Below are 19,510 nucleotides of genomic sequence, written 5' to 3'. Positions count from 1 at the left end.
TTTTGATGATGCCGCGGCAGAGGGGGCACCAGGGGCCTAACATATGGACGTTGATGGCCATGCATCTTTGCCTCCTTCTGGCTCAGCTTCAGTACCGGTTACTCAGGTCGCCATGACCCCGTTTAACCACTCGCCGACGACAGACAGGGGCAAGGCGATTGTGGCTAGAGCTTTGTCGGTGTCGCCGCACTTGGTGGCAACTCCGCCTCCGTCGCGTGTTCGGACTTTTATGCAGGGGAGGACTCGCCCAGTGTCTTCGTCTTCTACTCCTCTCGGTGGTCCTTTCGTTGCTCCCACTCCGTCTTCTACCACGCCTCAGACAGAGAGGGGGCTTCAGAGGGCTTCTTCTTCGACGGTTGGCTCGTCGGACTCGGGGATGCAGCGCCACGCCGCGGTGGTGGTGGAGCAGCAGCAGCCGGCCTTGGGCTCGGCGCTGCCGCAGCTCCCTGCCGCTGATGCGGCGACGCAGCAGCAGACCCATGGTCCGGTGGGGCTTCAGCAGCTGGCCGGGGGCTTAGCGGCGCAGCAGCAGGTCATCGGCACGGAGGGGCAGCAGCCACCGCCCCCGGGCTCGATGGCGCTGCAGCAGCCGGCCACGGGCAAGGAGGGACTGCACGCAGCCCCTTGCGCGCCTGGGCAGCAGCCCGCCTCTGGCCAGGGTGCTCCGTCGCCGTGCGGAGGGCCTGGGGTGGCGCCGTCCTCGCCCCGTGCGCCTCAGGCGAAGGAGCAGGACTGGTTGGGGAGGCGCCCCAGCCGGTCCCCTGTGAGGCGCCATGGCCGATCCCCGGCGCCCTCTCCGCCTAAGGGGGTTTTGGCGTCGCGGTCGGGTTCGGTGCAGGGGGCTTCATCGCCATCTACCCCTGCATCGAGATCTTCTTCACCAGCGTCTGGACCGTCATCTTCACCGCGCTTGTCTCCGCCTCCGCCAGTTGCCCCCGTCTTGCATCCTCCCCCCACTATTCCTCCACCAGTTGCGCAGCCGCCGGTGAGGAGGAGTGGGAGGTTTGCTACGACGGAGGATGGCGTGGAGGCTACGGATGAAGACGTGATGCAGAGGGCTATGCGACGCAAGGCGGAAAAGAACCTCGACACGGCAGGTACTAGAATTTCATCCAAGTCCTTCACTTCTTTTTCTGATACTAGAATTTCTTCGAATTTGAGTAGTGTAGGTATTTCTTTGGGTAGAGGTTCAGATGAGATTTTAGCTTCAACTCATGTGTTGAGACAGACGGAGCTTGACCGTTTAACGGTTGCTCCAAATGGATCCACTGAGCTGGCTACTTCCACTGTTGACGATGACGAAGATGATGGCATCCTAGATGGTCATCTTCTCTCGGCTTTAGTTGGGAGTGTGACAGAAGTTGATTTAGACCACTCAGAGTTTAGTTCAGTTTATGACCTCTCTGCCTCTGAACGTGGTTCTAGATCATCGGCTGGAAAGAAATCTCGTAGATATGGCAAGAAATCTAAATCCAAAATAGTTTCTCGATGAACGGCATGTTTCGGAATAGCAGAGGTCTTGGTGACTTGGCTAAGCATTCTCACATTGCCGATGGTTGTAGAGATTATGATTTAGATTTCATTGCTATATCGGAGACGGGTAGGCGAAATTTCACACAAAGTTTTCTCGACCGATTGTCAGGCGGAATCAACTTTCAGTGGTTTTCTCGCCCACCTCGTGGTAGATCCGGTGGCATTTTACTTGGCGTCCGTATTGATACCATGACTGTCTTAGCTAGTTCTGATGGAGAGTATCACATTAAGCTCGACATTCAGAATAAAGCAGACGGGTTCAAGTGGAGTCTGGTCGCTGTGTATGGTGCCGCTCAGGATGCGTTTAAGGCTGACTTTTTACGTGAATTGGTAAATCTTACAAAAGATAATCCCTATCCGATTTTAATCGGAGACGATTTTAATTTGTTGAGATTTCCTCACGAGAAAAGTAAAGGCCACTTTGATGTACATTGGCCTTTTCTATTCAATGCTGTCATTGACAGTCTTGATTTAAGGGAGGTGTTCATGTCTGGTCGACAGTTTACTTGGGCCAACAGCTTGCCTGAACCCACTTACGAGAAACTAGATCGCGTGTTGATGGACACCGAATGGGAAAATAAATACCCTATGGTGTATGTCCGTGCACTAGAACGTATTGTAAATCTGTCTGACCATGCCCCCATCCTTCTAACCACTGGGGATCCCCGTCCTGTGTGTAAGCGGCCGTTCAAATTTGAACTTGGTTGGCTACATCGAGAGGGTTTTCATGATATGGTTAAGAAGGTTTGGGAGAGACCGGTCGGAGGCAGCTCGCCAATTCTGAGATGGAACAATAAGATGCGGTCATTGCGCAAACATCTCTGTGGTTGGGCTGCCCATACGGCTGGTATCCTTAAAAAAGAGAAGGCTCGCTTATCAAAGGTTATTGATGAGCTTGAGGCTTTTGCGGAGGTTAGACCGTTGTCGACGCAGGAGATTGAACTCAAAAATCAATCAAATGCGCAGATGGCGAGTCTTCTTCGTGAGGAGGAACTCAAATGGTACCAGCGATCCAAAGCCCAGTTCATTTTAGAGGGAGATTCAAATACGCGATATTTCCATGCTTTAGCCAATGGGAGACATCGGAAAAAACGTATTCATTCTCTTACTCAAGATGAAGGGGTGATTGAAGGCCATGAGCAGCTCAAATCATACATTACTAATTATTATAAAGGCTTGTTTGGTCCTCCGGAGGAAAGTACTTTCTCTCTTAATGAGGACTTAACGGCCGATATACCCCAAGTTTCCGTTGAGGAAAATGGTCTACTAACCGCACCTTATACTGAGGAAGAGGTTCAGAAGGCAGTTTTCCAAATGGAATGCAACAAAGCACCGGGTCCTGATGGTTTCCCAGCTGAGTTTTATCAAACTTTCTGGGACACGATTAAATCGGACCTTCTAGATTTGTTCAGTGACCTACACTCTGGACAACTAGAATTATTTCGTCTAAATTTTGGTGAAGTAATCTTGTTACCGAAAGTTAATGAGGCAGAAAGGATTCAACAATATAGACCTATCTGCCTATTAAATGTAAGTTTCAAGATTTTCACGAAAGTGGCCACCATTAGACTTAATACGGTTGCGGATCATGTTGTCCAGCCATCACAGACGGCCTTTATGCAAGGAAGAAATATCCTTGATGGAGTGGCGGTCTTGCATGAGACGGTACATGAGATGCATTCTAAGAAATTAAATGGGGTTATTTTAAAACTAGATTTTGAAAAGGCGTATGATAAAGTTAAGTGGTCGTTTCTACAGCAAACACTCAGGATGAAAGGTTTTTCTCCAGAGTGGCGCGCTCTGATAAATGATTTTGTGTATGGAGGTAGTGTCGCAATCCGGGTTAATGATGACACCGGTCACTATTTCCAAACACGAAAAGGGTTACGCCAAGGGGATCCATTATCACCGATGTTGTTTAACATTGTAGCGGATATTCTGGCTATACTCATAGAGCGGGCTAAGGCTGATGGCCAGATTGAAGGAGTGATTCCACATCTAGTTGATGGTGGCTTATCTATACTTCAATATGCCGATGATACAATTCTATTTATGGATCATGATCTTGAAAAAGCTCAAAACTTGAAATTAATCTTGGCGGCTTTTGAGCAATTGTCAGGATTGAAAATCAATTTCCATAAAAGTGAATTGTTCTGTTTCGGTGATGCCCAAAATGATGTGGCTCTGTACACAGAGTTGTTTGGTTGTGGGCAAGGCCAATTTCCGATTCATTATTTGGGTATTCCGATTCATTATCGGAGACTTACAATCGCGGAATGGAAATTAGTGGAAGAAAGACTACAAAAACGCCTTAGTAGTTGGAAAGGCAAGTTGCTGTCCCTAGGTGGAAGATTGGTACTCATTAATTCGGTACTCACAAATATGGTACTGTATATGTTATCATTTTTCATCCTACCAAAAGGAATTCTGCATAAACTCGATTATTATCGATCCAGATTCTTTTGGCAAGGGGACAAATGAGAAAAGAAATATCGACTGGTTAAGTGGAGTATAGTTTGTAGTCCCAAAGACCAAGGTGGGCTTGGAGTTCATGATTTGGAAGTCAAGAATTCGGCCCTATTGGGAAAATGGCTGTTTAAGCTCCTCACTGAGGATGGGACTTGGCAGACTATCCTTCGGCGAAAGTATATCGGTTCGAAGACATTATCCCAAATGGTTTGGAAACCAGGGGATTCTCACTTCTGGGCCGGGCTAATGGCGACAAAAAATGAATTTTTTCGCCATGGCACTTTCTCAATCAGAAATGGAGCACAAATACGTTTCTGGGAGGATGCTTGGCTTGACAATGCACCCCTAAGTGAACAGTATCTAGCTCTTTATAGGATTGCTCGTCGTCAAGGTGATACCATTGCTACCGTAATGGCTACCTCACCCCCAAATGTGACGTTCAGACGGGTTTTACTTGGACAAAGACTTGCGGCATGGAATACCTTAATTCAACGGCTCGGGGATATTCATTTATCGGACGAACCGGACGAATTTAGATGGAACCTTCATGCCAATGGTGCTTTCTCTGTGAAATCTTTCTACAACGCGATCCTTATTTCTGATCTACCAGTTGATAATAATAAAAAGATTTGGAAGATGAAGATACCATTAAAAATTAAAATTTTTGGATGGTATCTTCGTCGAGGGGTAATCCTCACCAAAGACAATCTTGTTAAGGGTAATTGGCATGGGAGTACTCGATGTGTTTTCTGTCATCAGGACGAAACAATCAAGCACTTATTCTTCCAGTGCCAGTTCGCGAGATCTATATGGTCAGTCATCCAAGTAGCGTCTACCCTGTATCCTCCGACTAGTGTTGCCAATGTCTTTGGTAATTGGCTTCATGGTGTCGATTCAAGGTTTAAGTTGCTTCTTAGGGTGGGGGCGCTAGCAGTTATCTGGGCGCTTTGGCTATGTAGAAATGACAAGATTTTTAATGATATAAATTGCTCTTTGTTGCAGGTCATCTACAGATGTACAGGTATTCTCCGTTCGTGGTTACCTCTTCAGCAAGTGGAGAACCGATACCTGTTTACGGAGGTCTGTACACGGTTGGAGGCTACGGCGAGGGATACTTTTTCCCAACATGGGTGGCAGCATAGTCTACGGGCTTAGGCGTTATATGTTTCATCCTGATATGTATCTCGCCTAGTTTTTGCTTTTTATCATTTTCGAACCTGAGACAACAATAAACGGCTGTGTACATCCTGGTTATGCAGAGGCTGGATGTAATTGCTTATAAAAGTAATGAAAGCATCCTTTATCGAAAAAATGAAGACCATGCTCACTGGTGTCACTGTTGCAGAGCTCCAAGGACTTGCATCCTTGTCCATCTCTCTCGGTCTCAGCCTCTTACAGAGAACAAGAAAGGGACCAGAGCGCAAGGAAGCAGGTGACTAGTGCTATCTCGTAGAATGGCGGGGTGGCTGCCCGCCTTGCTGCTCTGCCTCTTCTTCTCGGTCGGAGTCAGCACCTGGCGGCAGCTCGCCCTCGCCGGCGCCGCATCCAGCTCCAAGATTGTGACCAGCCTCCCTGGGTTCCCCGGCCGCCTTCCCTTCCACCTCGAGACAGGGTAAGCCTTCCTCCACTTTCTTCTTTGGTTAGTTTTGCCCGTTAGTTTTTATATATACGCACCAATGCGTTCCCTGCGTATGGTAGGAGGTGCAGCTAATCCCCCTTACATCGTATTTAACCTGTTACTCAATTGTAAGGTATGTGGAGGTGGACGAGGACAACGGCGCCGAGCTGTTTTACTACTTCGTGGAGTCCGAGGCCGGCGGTGAGAATTCCCCTTTCCTTCTCTGGCTCACCGGCGGCGACCACTGCTCGGTACTCAGCGGCCTCGCCTTGGAGATCGGTACATTTTGATTTGCCTCCTCATTCAAGCGTTAACTCGCCATTATTGCTCTCCAACACCAAATTACTCCCTCCGTTTTTATTTAGTACTCCATGTTAAGTTTGATTAAATATATGCATTTTCATATTATATAAATTTAGTGTCAACATTTATAAAATGTATTTTCATATTATATAAATTGTCTATCAATATTTATAAAATGCATGATCATATTATATAAATTTGGTGTCATGAATGTTGCTATCTTTCTACTTATTTAATCATAAAATTTGACCTTGACTAAACCCAATAGGCAGGGTAAATAAAAACAGAAGTATTCCGTACACTACAAATCCACTCTTTTGCTCTAAAAAGGGCTCCTCTTAAAACTGTAGGTCCATTCCAATTCGTCGCAGAGCCTTACAATGGCACTGTGCCTAGCCTGGAAATCAATCCTTACTCATGGACGAAGGTCGGTCTTGTTCTGCACACGACAACTTGCTTGGTAGCTACTGTGTTGACCATGATCATCTATAGGTGGCAAATATCCTATTTGTGGATACACCGGTTGGGGCAGGGTTTTCCTTTTCTAGGAAACCCGAAGGATACAATGTGGGGGAAATATCTACCTCGTTGCAGCTCCATGAACTACTCCTCCAGGTACTAGCTACTCTGACCGACTAATTACTGCAATTCGATTGAATTTTCTTTTTCGAAATGGGAATTCGATTGATTACTGATTTGTTATATTTGCCCTATGCATGTGACAACGTCTAGTGGTTCATTGACCATCCCAAGTTCCTCGCAAGCCGCCTCTACATCGGGGGAGACTCGTATGCTGCAAAAATTGTACCTTTTATAGCTCAGAAGATTTCAGAAGGTACGTAGAGACGCTATGTATGTGTATATACGATATGCAAAAAAAAAAAAAAACTGACAGGGCAGGTCCATTTGCAGTTCTTCATTCTGCCATGCACTTGAAACCCAGAGAACAGTTGTATAATAGATTCTTTTATATTTTCATCATATACTTGATTGGATGCACCTAGTTCAACTCAATATCCATCTTTGCTCCTTTTTAGGTATCGAAGCTAGAAGGAGCCCCATCCTTAATCTCAAGGTAACCGTCATAATTCATGGATAGAGGCAACCATGTTCTTGCTGCATGCAAAACTTCCGGTGCTGCCGTTCCCCCCTTTTCTCTACTACCATGCATCCACGCGATGAATTATGCAATGACATCAACAAGATTCCCTTAGGTTTAAAGTATCAAAACTTCTAACATCATAACTGCTAATCCAATTGACGTTTCTTTCTCATTGTTGCCTTAGTTGCGAAGAGATCATCAAAACTATATCGGTTCATGTTATCTCGACACGAAAACATATTTTTTTCGAAATGGGGAAGCCCATGTCTCTGCATCAACCGATTCATACGGCTTTTATTATATTTTATTCAACAAAGATATGTCAACATCATACGTCACACAAGCCGAAGCACATTGATGATGTGATTTTATTCCGACAATCAATTCTGATCTACTCTAACTATTTAATCTGGTCTTTATATATGGAGTATTTACATTATTTTTCTTCAAAGTCATTGCACAAGATGGATCTTATGCAAATTATTTTGACCAATACCTTCATACACTCTTTCCACACAACTCTCATGATGTAATTGTTTATTTCGATGGTCCCTCGTAGTGTTTATGAGTATTTACAAGTGTGGTTGTGTAGACAAGATAAGAGGTAAGGTCACAGTGTTAAGGTTATGTGAGAACAAAAATCACAATGCACACATCTAAACAAGCAAAATTTGCATCATGAGGCATATGCATGGAGCCGACAACCTATCCATGATAGCGATGTTCGAGGCCGTGCACCAGCTGAGCCAATGAATTTTTAACCATGTAACAAGATCCAACACCCAACAACACCAAAACCATACCAAAACGTTTATGCAGTCGTTTCCTCGACTTCTCTCTCGTCACGCCCCAGGCCGCCACCATGACATCATCCCTTGACGACCGTGCCGACTGCACTGCAGAATCTCGTCTGGCTAGGTCATGTCCCCAAAAGGTGACACCTGCAAAGATGTAGTGTCATCACCCTCTTTGGTAGAACCAATTACTTGAGCTTTCGCCTGGAGTAGCAAAAGTGGTAGTTGGAAAAGAGCTGAGAGAACCCACGACGACCCCTCCACGTAGGGGAATGATGTCTGCATCGGCCGCCATCGTCCGCACCAACCAATGTAGATTTCATTTTTAACACATGGCTCTGCACTCCCGCAATAATCGTTGTTGAAGCCGCGCGCTACACAAGAAGCACCAGAAAATCCCGACCACCGAATACAGAAGAACCCAACTGAATATCTGGACTAAACAGATATTTTATGTCCATTTTGGTCTTCGTGGACAAAAAGGGGAAAGCCCCCAGCCCATTGGAGCGACCCAAAATGATCAAAATGATCGGCATGTCCGTTTGGGCGCATTTCTGGACCAAATTTGGGACAGGTTTGCATCCACACAGACATGTCCGCGGGATTCTCTGTGTTCGGCCTTCCATGGGATGACCCATATGGGAGCCACAATTAATACATGTCTTCTTTCTCACCTCTCCAAATTAATGCATGGTCCATATGAGCCTACCTCTTTTCCCCTTGCCGATGTGCCTATGCGGTTAAAAAAAAGAGCATTGCCGCTAGGGCAGAATTGGACACAAAACGAAATGGACACAAAACGATCAAGTTGAGAAAAAAGGCAAAAACAAATTGCCCGTGGTCCCACGCAAATGGATCAAATAGACACAAATTATATTCCAAATGTGACGTGCAGCCAGGGGCGGAGCTAGCAATCTGGCTAGGTTTGGCGGGCGCCATACCTAAAATCATGCGCAAGTACTACGAAATGTAGTGTTCACGTACAAAAAAAAAGGGTGCATGTTGTCTTCTCCTGGTCCAAGCCTGATCGCTAATATTCCTTGGGCTATGCGTGGGCAGCGTGCCGATGTAGACCTCAGTCTCCACGATAGTACATATAGTATACGATCCGGCCAATAACTGTCTAATTCTGAAATTCCAAAAACCCCTATAATCGTGAAGTTTTGATCGTGTTTGGAGAGGATCGAGGCAGTTGGGCACGACAACAGCCTACAAGCGGAGAGCCGAGACGACCGTCCGGCGAGATGTGATCGCGACCATCGAGACGACGAGGCTGCGATGACGAGTATGGAGATGGTGCCGAAGAAGAAGAAGAAGAAGAAGAGCAGTACAAAAGGTATTCTGAAATTGAAATTACACTTCGAATTGGAATAAATCTTGTCATCGACTAAAGTAAGATCTAGATTTCGCCACACCTCAAATTATTCCTGCCTCCGCCACTGCGTGCAGCTGGAGATGGAGATGCCCTAAGCCAATTCACTTCACAGAACCATGGCACATCCAACCTCGACATCAAAGCAGTTGGCATGGTTGATAAGGAGCCTCCATCCACAAAAGATCAGAGCCACCGAGCTCCAGAACTAACCACATCCACAATGACATCTGCTAGACCCAACAGCAATAGCCGTGAATGCCCACCTGCATCGCCTTCCAGAAGCCCCGCCACAGGATATTGCCGCCAACTCAATGGATATCAGGGCCGCCACCCTAACTTGTCCTCTCTGCTGTGTGAGTCACAACTAGAGGCCCTACTTTTCAAGCTTGACATTCGGAAAACTTTTGACTCCATCCGATGGTGTACCTTATTGATCTTCTTGCAAAAAGGGGCTTCCCGGCTCGCTTCCGGAATTGGATTGTTGCTCTACTCAACACCGCCACCTCTAGGGTACTTCTTAATGGGGTGGCCGGCCCTCCTTTTAGGCTTGGCCGCGGGCTACGGCAAGGAGACCCCCTTTCGTCACTACTTTTTGTTCTTGCCATAGACACCTTAGCCCAAATTTTGGAGAAAGCGACTAGCCACGACATTCTTCACAAGCTCCGGGGTAGAGGCCACATCCTCCGCACATCATTATATGCGGATGATGCGGCTATTTTTGTTGCGCCTTTAAAGGAAGATGTCCAAAATCTTGCCCACATCCTCTATGACTTCGGGAAAGTTACCGGTCTTTGTACAAACTTCCACAAAAGCTCCGTTGTTCCAATACGTTGTGGAGATCTCAACCTCGATGACATCCTCCTTGACATACCTGCTAAGAGAGAGTCCTTCCCAATGAGATACCTTGGGTTGCCCCTTACGGTTAGATGCCTTAAGAAGAAGGATATCCAACACCTTGAAGATAAGTGCGCCGGCAAACTACCTACTTGGAATGGGAAGTACATTTATATGGCCGGCCGTTCCGCGTTGATCAAATCCGTCATCGCCTCCCAAGCCATCTACCACTTGACACCTCTATCCATCCCGGTGGAAACTATCTCCTTCATCAACAAGATTGAAAGAGCCTTTCTTTGGTCGGCTAAAGAACACACTACGGGTGCAAAATGTAAAGTAAATTGGGAGATTGTATGTCGACCAAAGAAGTTTGGTGGCCTTGGCATCCTCCATACCGGAAAATTCGCAACGGCACTACGTCTCCGGTGGCCTTGGTTTGAATGGAAAGACCCCAACAAAATTTGGATTGGCTCCGGTAACCCATGCTCCGACCAAGATATGGAGCTCTTCTACGCTGCCACCACAATCACGGTTGGCAATGGGTCCAAAACACCGTTTTGGTTTGCTCCTTGGCTTGAGGGGTGAAAGATCGAGATGTCGCCTAGAGGGGGGGGGGGGTGAATAGGCAATTAAAAACTCTTACGGATTTGTCTTGTAATAATGCGGAATTAAACTATCATTTAGTTTACAAGCACAAACCCTAAATATGCTAAGCTCAACTAAGTGTAACAATATCAACTAGAGCTAAGCAAGATAGGCACAAGATATATGTAGCACAAGTGATAGCAAGATATATGTACTTCAAGCACGATGGCTATCACAAGGAAAGAGAGCTCGGGTATAGAAATAACCGAGGCACGCGGAGACGAGGATGTATTCCCGTGTTCCCTTTCTTTGCAAGAAGGTACGTCACGTTTGGAGGAGTGGAGGTTCCACGAAGGATTCCCCGCGCCACGAAGGCTCACCCTATTCTCCGAACCACACCCACGAAGGATAATGGCCCTTTCCTTATGGTTAGCTTTTCCTCCGCTCCGGAGATGGCAAGCTCCACAACCACTTCACAAGATCCACGAAGGAGAAGCCCGGGCCTCTTCACAATCTTCTTGAAGAGATCACCGGAGCACCAACCGCCAAGCCAACTAGGAGGTTTCCCTCCAAGAGTAACAAGCTCACGGTCTCTCACTCGAACTAATCGTGGTGGAGAGCTCAACACTATGCAATGATGCAAAGCAAGAACACTAGAGGTGTTCGAGTCCTTCACTCTCAAATCCCACCCAAGCAACAAATGCTAAGATGAGATTGGAGAGGAAGAACAATGGAGAAAGTCAACAAAAGACTCCAAGATCTAGATCCCAAGAGTTTCCCTCACTTAGAGGAGAAATAGATTGGTGGAAGTGTAGATCTAGATCTCCTCTCTTAGATCCCTCAAGAATGAGCAAGAATCATGGAGGGGAACAAGAGAGAGAGAGCAAGTTCTTCAAATGCAACAATGGAGGAGAGAGAATAGGAAGAACTAACTTTCTCAAGGTGGAAGAAGGGCTATTTATAGTCCAAGGAGAAAAATAACCGTTGGGGAAAAAGCTGTGTGAAAATCGCAGGAAAACGGCTCCAAAAAGTGGCCCAGCCGGCTGCCAGGCCGGCCAACCGAATTTGGCACTGAGGAGCCCAGCAGGGGATTCAGCCGGACCGGCCGAGCAACCGGGGGGAATAGCGCGCCGCACCGGGCGGCAGTTTGGTCGCGCGGGGGCGAGCGGGGGCGCAGGCCGCGGGTGGGCCGCGGGCGGTGAGGCCCAGCCCGGCCGGAGGCCGGTCGCCGAGGTGGCAGCCGGCGGGCCGGTCGGTGACCGGCGCTGGGCCGGATGGGGTGGCCAAGCCCACTGGACGCCGCCCGGATGGCAAAGGCGCCCGGGCCGATCATGGCCGGGTGGGCCGGCGCATGGTCCGGCAGGCCGGGTGGCCGACCGGCTGCCCCTCCTCCTTTTTTTTCTTTTCCCTTTTTATTCTTTTCCGTTTTTCCTTTTTCTTTAATAACTAATGCTCCCGAACTCCGATTCGAATGAAACCAATTTTGTTCGAAAGATAACGACGAATAGAGACTCCTCACAGAACATTTTTAGATGATTTTAGAGAGGAAGTCTCCCACCGTCAAGAAACGGTGAAGACGTCCAAACTCGAAAACGCAATAAAAGATGCATGCGGATTCCGTTTTCGATGAACTTGGGCTTGTTGTAAAGCTAGCAACAAGCTCAAGAACCTCACACAGAGAAACACCAAGAAGCAATAAGGATATGCAAAGTATGCAAAGGATTGAGCTCCCTAAGACGATGTGATGAAGTTACCCAACCGAAAGCCCCTCTTGATAGTGCGGCTATCTATACTATAATCCGGTCTCCCATCAACCACCTCGAGACCGGTAAAAGGAAAACCTATCAAGGTCATACCTTTGCCTTGCGCATCCCGCTTGATCTTGATGATAACACTTCAAGCTCCACACAAGCCGGAATGCCTCACTTGATCACTGTTGCTTTGTGAAGACTCACAAATGCTCCCCCATACACTATGATGGGAAAGCTCCACTGATGCACATCTTCACAAGTCCATTATCACCAAATGGACGGCAAGCTTCAAGCATGTGATCTACTAAAGATGCTTATCATGAACTTGCCCAACTCAACCTTGTATCTTCTCATACTCACATAAGATAGAGCATGGCTAATATTGAGTTCGACATAAGAACTCCATCTTCATTTCTTATTCTTGATCATATCACATATGTATCTTCAAATTGATGATCTTGATGCCAATACACAAGGTATATCTTTATCTTCATGGCATCCATACTTGAATCTAACACATGGAGAGCAAGTAGTACCTATGGAATATTCCTTTATATAAACTCAATGAAAACATTAGTCCATAGGGGTTGTCATTAATTACCAAAACCACACATAGGGGCAATGTACCCTTATAAGGGGAAAAAGCCTATTGAGGTCGCACCGCTTATTTTCGCCTCTTCAAAGCGAAAAAATTGGAAGGTGGCACAAGCTCTTCATGACAATGCTTGGGTGAATAAAGTGGCGCTAGGGGAAGACTTTACTTTCGAGCACCTTGCCCAATTCATTGAGCTTTGGACTCTCATTCAAAACTTCAACCTCAATGAAAACGTTGATGATGAGATCTCATGGAAGCTCACCGAGAGTGGGCATTACACCACCAAGTCCGCCTACAATTTGAAATTCATGGGACTCACTTACTCAAGCTTATACAAGTCAATGTGGAAGATGTGGGCACCTCGCAAGATTAAGTTATTCATTTGGCTTGTCTACCAAAATAGAATTTGAACCGCCGACCGTTTGGCCAAGCGGGGTTGGCCAAATTGTGGAGCTTGTCCACTTTGCAACCAATGTCTTGAATCCGTCGACCATCTTCTTGTCCATTGCCGTGTCTCCTTACGTCTTTGGGACAAGGCTAAAGAGAGATTTGATATTCATTCTATTCATACAAACTCTTGGGCGGGTCTAACCTTCACGGAGTGGTGGACTTTGATATCCTCGGGCCAAAACCGCAAGGGGATGACATCGCTTGCCATGCTAATTATTTGGAAGATTTGGAACGACAGAAATGATAGGGTCTTCAAGAACAAGCGTGCCACTTTGCAAGTCATCTTCGAGAGGATCACAAAAGAGGCAAAGCTTTGGGTTCTAGCCGGTGCTAAGAATTTGAGTCAATTAATGCCGCGAGAGTGATTGTAATATTTTATTTGAACCTTTTACTTTCTTGTAAACTCCTTCTTAATCAATAAATGGGCAAAGCTTTTGCCCTCGTTCAAAAAAAATAACTAGAGGCCAACCCTCATGCCGTGAGGCCCGCCGCCACCTTCCAGGCTCATTTGATTCACATGAATTTTAGAACGTGATGACCCACAAGTATAGGGGATCGCGATAGTCTTCGAGGGTAGTATAACCCAAATTTATTGATTCGACACAAGGGGAGGTAAAGAATACTTATAAGCCTTAACAACTGAGTTGTCAATTCAGCTGCACCTGGAAAAGCACTAGTAACAGGGGTGATGTGAAAGTAGCAGTAATATGAGAGCAGTAGTAACAGTAACACAAAGCGATAATAGCAATATGAGAGCAATGGCACCAGAAAATAGTTGATACTACTTCCAATGACATGTAGAACGAGTATATAATGATGAGAGATGGACCGGGGTTCCCAGCGATCTACACTAGTGGTAACTCTCCAATAACAAGTGACAAGTGTTGGGTGAACAAATTACAGTTGGGCAATTGACAGGATTGATAAAGCATTAAGAAAGAACATCAATTCATTAATTATGTAGGCATGTTTTCCAATTATAGTCGTACGTGCTCGCAATGAGAAACTTGCACAACATCTTTTGTCCTACCAGCCGGTGGCAGCCGGGCCTCAAGGGAAACTACTGGATATTAAGGTACTCCTTTTAATAGAGTACCGGAGCAAAGCATTAATACTCCGTGAAAACATATGATCCTCATATCACCGCCATCCCCTCCGGTTGTCCCGATTTCTGTCACTTCGGGGCCTTTGGTTCCGGACAGTGACATGTGCATACAACTTGTAGATACAATCTAAGCAATTCATATAGAGCTTAAATCTAAGATCATGCCACTCGGGCCCTAGTGACAAGCATTAAGCATAACAAGATTGCAGCAACAATAACTTCACAAACTTTATAGATAGACTAATCATAATGTATCATCCATCGGATCCCAACAAACACAACACCGATTACATCAGATGAATCTCAATCATGTAAGGCAGCTCATGAGACCATTGTATTGAAGTACATGGGGGAGAGTATACCGACATAGCTACTGCTAGAACCCGTAGTCCATGGGGGAACTACTCACGGAGCATGATGGAGGCGGTGGCGTCGATGGAGATGGCTTCCGGGGGCACTTCCCCGTTCCGGCAGGGTGCCGGAACAGAGACTTCTGTCCCCCGAATTGGAGTTTCGCGATGGCGGCGGCGCCCCTGGAGTCTTTCTGGAGTTTCGTCAATTGGTACGGTGTTTTTAGGTCGAAAGGGATTTTATAGGCGAAGAGGCGGCGCAGGGGGGCACCTGGGGGCGCCTCACCCTAGGCCGGCGCGGGCCCAGGCTTGGCCGTGCCGCCATAGGGTGTGGTGGCCCTCTGGCCCCTCTCCGACTCTTCTTCGGTGTTCTGGAGCCTTCCGGGAAAAATAGGAGGTTTGGCATTGATTTCGTCCAATTCCGAGAATATTGCCCGAACAGCCTTTCTGGAACCAAAAAGAGCGTAAACAGAACCGGCACTGTGGCATCTCGTTAATAGGTTAGTTCCGGAAAATGCATGAAATCATCATAAAGTGCAAGCAAAACATGTAAGTATTGTCATAAAACAAGCATGGAACGACAGAAATTATGGATACGTCGGGGACGTATCAGCATCCCCAAGCTTAGTTCCTGCTCGTCCCGAGCAGGTAAACGATAAAAAGAATAATTTCTGTAGTGACATGCTACTTACATAACCTTGATCATACTATTACAAAGCATATGAAATGAATGAAGTGACTCAGGGCAATGATCTATAGTTGCTAACAAATAGATAACATATAGCAAAACTTTTCATGAATAATACTTTCAAGACAAGCATCAAAAGTCTTGCACAAGAGTTAACTCATAAAGCAATAAATTCAAAGTAAAGGCATCGAAACAACACAAAGGAAGATTTAAGTTTCAGCGGTTGCTTTCAACTTTCAACATGTATATTTCATGGATATTGTCAACATAGAGTAATATGATGAATGCAAATATGCAAGTATGTAAGAATCAATGCACAGTTAACACAAGTGTTTGCTTCTAAGGTGGAAGGAAGTAGGTAAACTGACTCAACATAAAGTAAAAGAATGGCCCTTCGCAGAGGGAAGCATTGATTGCTATATTTGTGCTAGAGCTTTGGTTTTGAAAACATAAAGAGAGCATAAAAGGTAAAATTTTGAGAGGTGCTTGTTGTTGTCAACGAATGGTAGTGGGCACTCTAACCCCCTTGCCAGACAAACCTTCAAAGAGCGGCTCCCATTTTATTTTTATTTTTGTGTGGCACTCCTTCCAACCTTTCTTTCACAAACCATGGCTAACCGAATCCTCGGGTGCCTGCCAACAATCTCATACCATGAAGGAGTGCCTTTTTATTTTAGTTTTATTATGATGACACTCCCCCCAACCTTTGCTTACACAAGCCATGGCTAACCGAATCCTTCGGGTGCCGTCCAACAATCACATACCATGGAGGAGTGTCTATTTAGTTTAATTAATTTGGGACTGGGAATCCCATTGCCAGCTCTTTTTGCAAAATTATTGGATAAGCGGATGAAGCCACTAGTCCATTGGTGAAAGTTGCCCAACAAGATTGAAAGATAAAACACCACATACTTCCTCATGAGCTATAAAACATTAACACAAATTGAGAAGAATTTTGAATTGTGTAAAGGTAGCACTCAAGCAATTTACTTTGGAATGGCAGGAAATACCACATAGTAGGTAGGTATGGTGGACACAAATGGCATAGTGGTTGGCTCAAGGATTTTGGATGCATGAGAAGTATTCCCTCTCAGTACAAGGCTTAGGCTAGCAAGGTTGTTTGAAGCAAACACAAGTATGAACCGGTACAGCAAAACTTACATAAGAACATATTGCAAGCATTATAATACTCTACACTGTCTTCCTTGTTGCTCAAACACTTTTACCAGAAAATATCTAGACCTTAAGAGAGATCAATTATGCAAACCAATTTTAACAAGCTTTACGGTAGTTCTCCACTAATAGGTTTAAACTACATGCAAAAACTTATGATCTACTTGAGAGCTCAAAACAATTGCCAAGTATCAAATTATCCAAGACATATGAGGCATTTTCTGCTTCCAACCAAATAAAGATAAGTATTGTAGCTTCCAACTTTTATCATTGAACATTAAAAGTAAAACGAAGAACAAGTGTTTATATGAAAAAGCGGAGCGTGTCTCTCTCCCAAACAAGGATTGCTAGGATCCGAATTTATTCAAACACAAACAAAAATAAAAGCACACAGACGCTCCAAGTAAAGCACATATGATGTGACCGAATAAAAATATAGTTTCAGGGGAGGAACCTGATAAGTTGATGAAGAAGGGGATGCCTTGGGCATCCCCAAGCTTAGACGCTTGAGTCTTCTTGAAATATGCAGGGATGAACCACGGGGGCATCCCCAAGCTTATACTTTTCACTCTTCTTGATCATATATCATCCTCCTCTCTTGACCCTTGAAAACTTCCTTCACAACAAACTTCTCATAAACTTCATTAGAGGGGTTAGTACTCAAAAAATTTGAATCCACCTTGGTCCTGTAGTGGCACATTGCAAGAACTCAATAAAACATTAGCTACAGCTCTCTATGTCTAGAAAAGCTCGCTTAAAGTCCACAAGAGACAATGCAAAAAACAGAGACAGAATCTGCCAAAACAGAACAGCCAGTAAAGACGAATTTTAATAAATTACTTACGTTGCTCAAATCAGAAAACTCAAAACTAATGAAAGTTGCGTACATATCTGAGGAACACGCACGTAAATTGGCATATTTTTCTGAGTTACCTACAGGGAAAACAGCCCAGATTCGTGACAGATAGAAATCTGTTTCTGCGCAGAAATCCAAATCTAGTATCAACCTTCGATTAGAGGCTTCACTTGGCACAACAAAACACAAAACTAAGATAAGGAGAGGTTGCTACAGTAGTAAACAACTTCCAAGACACAAATATAAAACAAAGTACTGTAGCAAAATAACACATGGGTTATCTCCCAAGAAGTTGCTTTCTTTATAGCCATTAAGATGGGCTCAGCAGTTTTAATGATGCACTCGCAAGAAATAGTATTTGAAGCAAAAGAGAGCATCAAGAGGCAAATTCAAAACACATTTAAGCCTAACATGCTTCCTATGCAAAGGAATCTTGTAAATAAACAAGTTCATTAAAAGCAAAGTAACAAGCATAGGAAGATAGAGCAAGTGTAACTTCAAAATTTTAAGCACATAGAGAGGTGTTTTAGTACCATGCAAATTTCTACAACCATATTTTCCTCTCTCATAATAATTTTCAGTAGCTTCATGAACAAATTCAACAATATAACTATCACATGCAGCATACTTTTCATGATCCTCAAACATATAATTTTTATCAAGTTCAAGAATAGCGGGATTAAAACTTTCAAACTCACTTTTATCAATAACATAATATGATGATTGATCAATCTCAAGAGATATGGGACTCATAGAATAAGTCAAGAATTCTCCAATCCCATTTTGATTAGTAACACAATTAATATTGTCAAGTAACATAGGACCATCATCTAGAGCTTTATCATAAACATTTGCCAAGCAAAATTCTTTAGTACCATGCATTTCGACATCAGGCACAAACAAAGCATTATCATAAGATTTATCAAAGTAGCATGGATTATCATAGATAACAGTAGCATTATTATTTTCACAAGTTTTACTCATAAGTAGTATTTCAAGAGAATCCACAGGAACATAACATTCAACCTCTTTCGGTAAGCATGGAGGACAATCAAATAGTGTAAGAGATAAAGAGTTACTCTCATTAGAAGGTTGGCATGGGTAGCTAATCCATTCTTCCTCCTTTTGTTCGTCGCTCTCCTCTTCTTTTACATCCAATGAGCTTTCAGGTTCATCAATTTCCTCCTCTTTTTCATCCAATGAGCTTTGAGGTTCATCAGTTTCTTCTTCCGCCAGTTCCTGCAAATTGTGAGTGCATTCTTGTGCATTAATGTGTCTCTCTTTATAATCAAGGATATAAGGATTCCTACTGTAGCATTCTATGCAAGAATTAAGGATAGTAGAGACATAATCTTTAAGGTCCTTACAAATAGCACAAGTTTCATAATTCTCAACCATGAAGGATTCTATCTCGGAGGCTCCCATAAATAAGACAAATTGTTCTACCTCTTCGAACCCATAATGAATATAGCAATTCCGATTATAGCTCTTAATAAAATATTCCTCACTAAAGCCACATTGAAATTTAAGATGTTTAGTATCCTGTTGAGAGCAACAGTTTATATCATGGCGTCTAAGCAAGATTCTAGCAATTGTATTTAATTTTTCTATCATAGCACTCATTATTTTACCAGTTCTTGATTCTCTATAACAATTATAACATTCCATAAGCTCCAAGTAGGTTGTTGGTTCTCCCATAATAGCAGTTTTTAATTTTTCGGTTTTTCAAATTTTTATGGATTTTTGGGTATATGAGGAAAATAAAACAAGACAAAAATAAACTAAGCAGAAGTAAACTAAGGAAAATAATACTAGACAGAAATAAACTAAGCACAAATAAACTAGACAAAAGTAAACTAAGCAAAACAAAAGAAAACAAAATAAAAACAGAGAGAGAGGTAGAGTGTACTCCCCAGGTGAACTTATGAG

The 19,510-nt window shown here is 44.4% G+C and overlaps 1 protein-coding gene across 1 annotated transcript in view; it reads left to right on the top strand.

Annotated features, from left to right (window-relative positions):
* The first annotated feature begins 5,355 nt into the window (after nt 1-5,355).
* LOC127335866 (serine carboxypeptidase-like 19) overlaps nt 5,356-19,510 on the top strand; it is a 41,718-nt gene continuing 27,563 nt past the window's right edge. The window contains exons 1-6 of the mRNA XM_051362601.1: nt 5,356-5,614; nt 5,754-5,899; nt 6,274-6,350; nt 6,416-6,538; nt 6,656-6,758; nt 6,961-6,998. Of these exons, the coding sequence (XP_051218561.1) occupies nt 5,457-5,614; nt 5,754-5,899; nt 6,274-6,350; nt 6,416-6,538; nt 6,656-6,758; nt 6,961-6,998 (645 nt within the window). The 5' untranslated portion in view covers nt 5,356-5,456. The remainder of the gene's footprint in view (nt 5,615-5,753; nt 5,900-6,273; nt 6,351-6,415; nt 6,539-6,655; nt 6,759-6,960; nt 6,999-19,510) is intronic.

The sequence above is a fragment of the Lolium perenne genome, chromosome 2 (genome assembly GCF_019359855.2).
Source record: "Lolium perenne isolate Kyuss_39 chromosome 2, Kyuss_2.0, whole genome shotgun sequence".
NCBI classification, from domain to species: domain Eukaryota; kingdom Viridiplantae; phylum Streptophyta; class Magnoliopsida; order Poales; family Poaceae; genus Lolium; species Lolium perenne.
This window is presented reverse-complemented; position numbering and strand designations above follow the sequence as displayed.